Here is an 8079-nt window from a genome sequence, read left to right as displayed (position 1 = left end):
TTAACGGTTTATGCACTACAGAAAGCTTAATGGGAAAAATTCAGGAAATATATCCACTTCACTTTGCAAATATCAAAATTAGATTCACACAAACCCTACTTCAAGACATCGTGTCAGAGACAGAACAGGAAGAAATAATTATTAAAGAACTTCAGAGAGCACATAGAAATAGTCGCGAAAACAAAACACAAATATTATAGAAATTTTACTTTCCAAGCATGCATTCTAAAATCGAAAAAACAGTTAAACAATGTTCCATATGTCGCGAGCATAAATATGATGGACATCTTTCAAAACCACGGTTACAAGAGACTCCCATTCCTCAGTTTCCAGGAGAAATCGTACACATTGATATTTGCTCGACAGAAAAAAGGCTAATACTCACGGCCATTGATAAATTTTCAAAATACGCACAGGTTAAAATTATACAGTCCAAAGCAATAGAACATATAAAAAACCCAATAAGAGAATTAATGATCTCATTTGGAATACCAAAACAAGTAATAGTAGATAACGAAAAATCTCTCAATTCAGCCACAATATTAACTTTACTAAAGGACCAAATGTCTATTAACGTATATATCACACCACCCTATAGTAGCACTAGTAACGGACAAGTAGAAAGATTCCATAGTAAACTTTCTGAAATAATGAGATGTTTAAAAGCAAACAACATAGGAATAACGTTCGAAGAATTTGTATTCAAATCTGTGCAAGAATATAATTCAACGATACATTCAACAACCAGAAACAAACCCATCGCCACATTCTTTGGGAATAGAATTTTTACCGACCCGCAACAGTTAGAGCAGCAGAGAAACGAAAATATTATATTACTTAAGGAAAAACAGGAACAAGATCTTTCTTACCATAACAGCAAAAGATCAGAACCTAAAGAATATTCCCCAGGAGATATAATTTATGCAAAAATAAATAAAAGACTTGGTTCAAAACTAACTCCAAAATATAAAAAAGAAATAGTATCTGAGAATAATAGAACAACAGTTAAAACAATGTCAGGACGTATAATTCACAAATCTCTAATAAAAACTTAACTATCTATTTTAGGAACAATGGATTTATCCAAATTTATAATTATTATCACGGTGATTACATCTTCACTAGCAGATGTAAAAATTTTGGACTACAGTAAAGCTCAAATCATTACAATAGACAACGGAAATGCAAAAATACAGGACGGAACACTTAAACTAATACACCTCATAGACCTAGACCAGCGTTTCCCAAATGCCGGGTCGCGACCCGGTACCGGGTCATCAAAATAAAATACCGGGCCGCAACATTCCCGCCTTGTTTTCAAAATAATACCTACTATCGATTGATCGATGCATCGTAATATTCGTAAGCAGAGATCGGCGCGCGCGAGTTAAGGAACGTTTCATTTCTCAAAAAAAACCAAAACATCTCGTGTTTATGTCAAACCACGCATAAACAAATAGTGATAAGCAATTCCAATATATGGTGTGAAATAGAAATCTCCTACACGCTATTCTCTCGGGACTGTTTGTAACGACAAACAATCGACTGTAGATAGTGTGTCTATCTTCAAATAATATAGCAGATAGCAAATACAAACTACAAATAACATAGCAGACAGCAAATAGAAACTAGTACCATAAAGTAGTATAAATAGCACTAAATTATCAAAATGTACTTAGTCTTAGTTTTGTATTAATAAAGGAACTTGCCCTGACGGTGCAAAGTTCATACAAAAGTGAATCAATTGTGATTAACTCGCGCGCCCGCATGTGCCACTCACCGCTGATGACTGAGCTGAAGTTGAAACAAAAGAGCGAGGCGAAAGCTCAGCCAGAGAACTTAAAGATATAGAAAAGGTGCAAATTGAATTCTGTATGATGTTCGATTGGACGGCTAACAGAGCTTATAGAATTGTAAATAGTAAGGAGTTCACCATTCTCGGTGCTATTTAATAGAAATGAGCACATGCAAAGGCAGAAATATATGTAAAACGACTGAATTCATGCGAGAATGAATAAAGAGAAATGCTTTGAAGAAAAATATACAAAGTCACACAGAGAATGTAAAAAATCATTCTCTGAGTCACATATGCGTGATCTTATATCATATGAACCATTTTTTTTTTCAGAAAAATTGTAAAAATTTTAATTTTTTTACAAAATCGTGAAAAATTAGGTAAAAAATAATTTAATTATAATTTTTAATTTTTAAATTATTTCAAAAAAGTTATATTTATTTCGAATATTACAAACTGAAGATGTGTCAAATGAACTGAAATGTGCTCATATACTCGTATGTCAATTGATCTCCTTTTCTTTTTGTTTTCTACCGGTTTAAGGGTGTTGAGGATTTCAAAAGTTTGAGTAGTTTCATGTTTGAGGATAGGATAAAGGAAGTTATCTTTAGGGACTTGAGTGGTTATTTCATTATAAGTTTCTGTCAGGAAATGTTCGTAACGGTCTAGGTCAGTGCTTCGCAAACATAGTTTTGCCATGACCCGGTAATTTTCACACTGTCCTTTCGTGACCCACTTAATAATATTAAACTCAAGATGGTTACATGAGATTAAATAATACACGTTTAATAATAGTAAGAGAAATGTTTTATTAATATTAAATTATAATATTTTGGTATCTTTGGTACTCACTTTTTAGTGCGAAGTATGTAGCTGTTGTTTATTTTTAATTATAGAGTTCAAGTTTGCTGAAATTTCTGAAAGTTTTATCCTGAGATCGGGTTCCACTTCCAGTCTGTTTCGATATTTATTTTTAAGGCAAAGTAGTGCTGAAAACCCAGTTCATATTTTTAAGTGGTCACAAAAGGCATTAAAAAAATCTTTGCTTGATGACCTAGTATTGTGTATTCTTGATGACAAGATAACCAAAAACCAATTGGTACGAATGTGTGAAGGTCATTAATTTTTTTTTGAAGAAATGAAAGGAATGACGTGTTTACGAGTATTAGAAACGGCATGGAAATACATCGCCGGATCTTCTGATCATAATGATCTTAATATTATAAATGACAATTTAAATAATCTGTACCAAAATAATAATAACGGAGCCTCCGGTTTTTAACGAGAAACTTTTCATTTTGTTTTTGTTTTTTTCAATAAATGAATTGGAAAATAGTAACAACTACTGGAGCCGAAAACATCAAGCTGTGACCGTACAGGTGCTGCTACACCTTCTCAGCAGCGTTCTTTTTGTGATGCATATCAAGTTGATCTTAAGATCTCTATATACTTGCAATTTTGAGAAAGTGCTCTACACAAATTTAAAACATTCAAAAATGTTATTGAATCTTTTAAGAAAACTAACAGTAGTGGTTATGTCTGGATTTGTTCGAAATGAAATTCCAACAGCTTTAGAAGCTGTATAGATAACGGTCTAATTTTGATGTTTAGATTAATGTTAAAAAAGTTTTTTATGAAATTGGCCATTAAATCATCAATACACAAGAAATGTAAAAGCTCATGGGTTTTGTAATTTTAAGAAATAAAACGTTGTGACCCTTAAAAATAAATTAGATATTTATAAAACAATAGTATTTAGATCGGGTTTTAAAAAGCTTCGGTGATCGGACGAGAACCGATGTATTCAGCGTGGTATGGTCGTTGGCCGCTGTGTTCGGTGTGTGTATATGTTACCTATCCACCCATAAAAATTAAAATAATAATAAATAAAATTCAAACTTTAATAGCTTTCATCTTCCGCGAAATCGTATTGCAGTTAACAATGTCATTTTATATCTACATATAAAGCAAAAACTTAACTGTTAAGCTCCAAAGAAAATATAATATACTTCTAAAGTTCAGAATTAATTAGTTTTAAGGTCTTGTTTGCTGTCCATCCTAGATGTTGCGTTTCGACTTGCAACCGTGACTGCCATAACACCATCGCGATTTTTTTCTATAGTTCGACGTGAAACGCTAGTCAGCAGTTGCACAAAGCGCTCGGTTCCTTGAATATGTGGAGGAATTTGTGGATCCGGAAGTGGAGGATTGTCAAATTCTATGTAATCGAGCAAATGGTCATAGGGTATGTTTGCAGTGAAGGGCGGCTCCGACAAAATGCTATTGTTATCTAAGTTTATCATCTCAACATATTCAGTGCAGTCAAAATTTATAGTTGGTTTTTTGTAAGCTCTTAATTTTGTTGGGTCGTAAAGTTTTTCACGATAGTACAAAATTTTTTTTTAAAGCCCTCTGGCGCACTTCCTTTCTGGCATCAAAAAGCATTGTTAGTAGAACATTTCCTGAATGTGCAAAATATGAGTTATTTTGAACAACATTATTTACAATTTCGCGCAGATTTTGTGGTAAATATTAAAAAAAAAAAACAAGTGAAAATCAAAGAAACAATCGACAGTGTAACAGAAATTGGAATGATTTGATTTTTTTTAATAAATGAAAAGGAAAACAGTAAAAACTACTAGAGTCGAAAACATAAAGCAGTGACCGTACAGAAAAATACCGTTATATGGGAGGTGGCCGTAGTTTTTGCCCAATTTTAATCATTTTCATAATCTCACCTAACTAGGTACAATCTAAAATGTGCACCAAATTTAGTCGAAATCGATAAAGAAGTTCCAGAGATTTACATATGCACTCAAAAGTGGGCGGTGACATGCCAAAATTTTCATATTGTCGAATTTCTGGCTGCAATACAACACCGAATACCAAACTCAAGATGTTTCCCTTCAACAGTTATTAAAATGTCCGATCTTTAGTGTTTTCAAAAATTGCCGTTATATGGTAGGTGGGCGTGGTTATTATCCGATTTCGATCATTTTGCAGATATCTCTTAAGTAGGCATTGTGTAATATGTATACCAAATTTGAACGAAATCGGTGGGGTGGTTCCAGAGATATGCATATGAACTCATAAGTGGGCAGTGCCACGCCCCCTATAAAAAATTTCTGTACTGTCGAATTTTCTGCTTAAATACAACATCACATACCAAATTTGAGCAAATTAGCTTCGATAGCTACAAAACAAGCAAACAATCGACAGTGGAATAGGAATTGGATTTTTTTTTTTACAAAATACAATATACGAAATTTTCTCGCTAAAAACCGGAGGCTCGATTTTCATTTTAGACCCATGGTTTCTTGGGCAAATTTTCTTAGAATTCGTCGTAGTTTACGATTTTGATAACCGCTTTGTCAAGAAAAAAATTTACCCACTCTAGTGTATATACATATGTACGTACAAATTAAACTATTTCATGATGAATTTCTTAAAATCTTTGGAAATATGGGCTTATTCGAGGCACTCCATAACTGCGACAATATTGCAGCCCTGATACTCAATTTGCAACACTGTTGCAGATGCTCAGCTGATACTTAAGCAAAATAATTGCAATATTTTGCGCGAATTGTGACCGAAAGTGAAACTTTAACCATGAACTTTTTAATAAATATAGCGATAGATAATTTTGAAAGCAGTGATAATAACCTGCTGCTTAAGTATGGAAAAAATAGAAAACAACATTTTTTAAGAAAGAGAAAGTGGTTCCTCGCTGAAATTTCAAAAAAGAGAACAGTGACGAAGATGATAAAGGTTTGGAAAACAATTCCATTGTACCATGATGATACATATTTCACGCATTTTCGCATGACTCGTGAAACATTTGCAGTAAGTATTGTTGTTTACTTTGTGGAAGTACGTGATAAATAAATTAATTTGTCTTAGGACTTGAAAAATGCGTTAGAACCTTTTTGGTCAACACCACACGGGGAATATTCCTTGGAACATTCCTTGCATATGACTCTTTGGAAGCTAAGCAATAGTAGAGTCACATATCGAGAGCTTGCCGATAGATTTAATGTTGGGCAAGGAACTGCCCACAAACTTTTCCTTAAAACAATCAAGACAATCTGCAAACTTAAAAACGAGATATGTTGGCCGTCAGTTTTACAGCAGAAAAAAATAATGGAAAACTTTCAAACAAGCCGGGTAAATTCATTTCCTTTTGTTGTCGGATGCTTAGATGGAACGCATTTCAAAATTAACACTCCTCAAACAGATGCAATCAGTTATTATGACCGTAAAGGAAATTTTTCAGTTATTATGCAGGTATGTACTTGGCTAATGATCTATTTTAAGATTAGTGTTATATAATCAATTATTTAGGCCATATGCGACAGTAAGTTCTGTTTTTTAGATGTGTTCATCGGCTACCCAGGTAGCTGTCATGATGCCAATGTGTGGAAAAATAGCCCACTTTACAAAGGGATCACATCTGGACAAATAAAACTTGCGAAAGATGCAATTATTCTAGCCGATTCAGCATATCCTGTTTCAAGATACTTAATTGCTCCTTTTAGAGATAACGGACATCTTTCCAGAGAGGAAAAACAATTCAACTATTATATGAGTTCAACCCGAGTATTTATCGAGCAAACATTTGGAATTTTCAGGGCTAAGTTTAAAATATTGAATCATATTGATATGCGCAATATAGAAGACATATCAACTGTGATATTAGCTTGCGCAATTTTACATAATTTTGTACAGCGAAGCAATCCGGTTCATTCTGAAGACAATCATACGAGTATGCCTGAAAATTTAGAAAATTCAAATGATCACGATATGATTGAACTACCTGAAAATATAAATGACACTAATGAAGGAATTATCAGACGAAATAACTTGAAAATGCTATTTATTTCATAGAAGTATTATTTCAATAATGTATATATGTATGTACATATCAAATAAATGATTAATTGATTGAAATCTTGTTATATCAGTTAATTTAATTAAAATCACCTACCCTAGAATACTAAACCATTTTCTATTTCTTTTTTAATAAAATATTAATTAATTAATTAATTAATATTTATTTTATTGAAAATAGGAACTCATACTTATAATAATAATATATATTATATTAATATAAACATAAAGTTTATTATAAAATGAACACTTTTTATTTTTGGCACAATCCCTCCAAAACTTGCCGCAAATCCAACATTGCTTTAATCCTTTCCTTGTCAACCAGCAATTTTTCCTTTTCGATCTTCATAGTTTCTTCGTGCCGAATCTGCTCTTTCCGCGCTTCTTCTTTAAAAAAATCCAATGTTTCATATGCAATAGTTTTTGGTCGTTTTTTTCGACTGACACCTTCTGCATCGCTTTCTTCCACGCACCTTTCCTCCTCACTCACTCCACTTTCAACTAAATATTGCAGTGAGCTCTGGAGGTTCCTTATGGGAGGCTCAATGGAGTGCCTATTTCCGAAAACGTTATCAAAATCCTTAAAATATTCCCACGTCGTGGCACCTCGACCTGTAGCGTCGTTGCGTTTTTTAATCCTCTTATACGTCGCAAACAAATTTAAAAATTTCCTCTGCATAAATTCTTTTGTTTGCGACACTTCCGGATTTATAATACGCATATTTTCGACCACCTTACCCCATAGGACAGACTTTTTCCTCTTCCCGCCAGCAAACTCGGGCTCCAGGTCAAGTCGGGACCTTACTAGGAGTTTTGTAACCGGTGAATTTAACTTTTCACTGAAAAAATATAAATCACGATATAATATATATTATTAAATTCAATAAATACCACTTTTACTTACCTCTCTTCTTCCATTATTGGCGCGCAATACAAAAATTTTTGAAGCAACAAAATACAACTATTTAAGAATTACTATAAAATATTTGCGCGCAGTAGAAAAATTTTTGATGCATAATGATGACATTTGGCGCGCATCAAGTGTCAAATTTTTACTCGCTCGAACGTCTGACTTTTGCACGAGTTGCCACATTTTTACATCGAATATGATGTTTGCGCAATATTGCGCAGTACTGCCAAGCTCGAATAAGCCCTATATAATAAAGTCATACAAATTAATAAATTGTTTGGTTTTCGAGTAACTAGGGGCAACTGCCTGTGGTCGACTGCCGTTTTCTTTATTATCTTTTTCTTAAATACAATATTTTGCTTAAGCCTAGATACAAATATTAATCTTACATTCTAGGAAGTATATCTACAATCCACTTGAGATAGGACATATGTAGGACATATGTTACAAGTGGAAAGATTCATCTTACAATCTATGAGTTATATTT

At 33.2% G+C, this 8079-nt stretch overlaps 1 protein-coding gene across 3 annotated transcripts; it reads left to right on the top strand.

Annotated features, from left to right (window-relative positions):
• Positions 1–1563: 1563 nt before the first annotated feature.
• Positions 1564–6735, top strand: LOC125779344 (uncharacterized). Of its 3 annotated transcripts, none has more exons than XM_049460639.1 (4): positions 1564–1856; positions 5332–5638; positions 5696–6079; positions 6137–6735. In XM_049460639.1, exons 2-4 carry the CDS (start codon positions 5405–5407, stop codon positions 6677–6679), a joined length of 1161 nt encoding a protein of 386 aa, XP_049316596.1. In that variant the 5' UTR covers positions 1564–1856; positions 5332–5404; the 3' UTR covers positions 6680–6735. The 3 variants fall into 3 exon arrangements, 2 of the variants coding, with proteins under 2 accessions (XP_049316596.1, XP_049316597.1); XM_049460640.1 differs by having other exon boundaries at positions 1565–1856; positions 5427–5638; XR_007423260.1 differs by having other exon boundaries at positions 1572–5638; positions 6168–6735.
• Positions 6736–8079: the final 1344 nt, after the last annotated feature.

The sequence above is a fragment of the Bactrocera dorsalis genome, chromosome 6, assembly GCF_023373825.1.
Source record: "Bactrocera dorsalis isolate Fly_Bdor chromosome 6, ASM2337382v1, whole genome shotgun sequence".
Classification (NCBI taxonomy): domain Eukaryota; kingdom Metazoa; phylum Arthropoda; class Insecta; order Diptera; family Tephritidae; genus Bactrocera; species Bactrocera dorsalis.
Note: the sequence above shows the minus strand (reverse complement) of the source record. Positions and strands in the feature narration are given on the sequence as shown.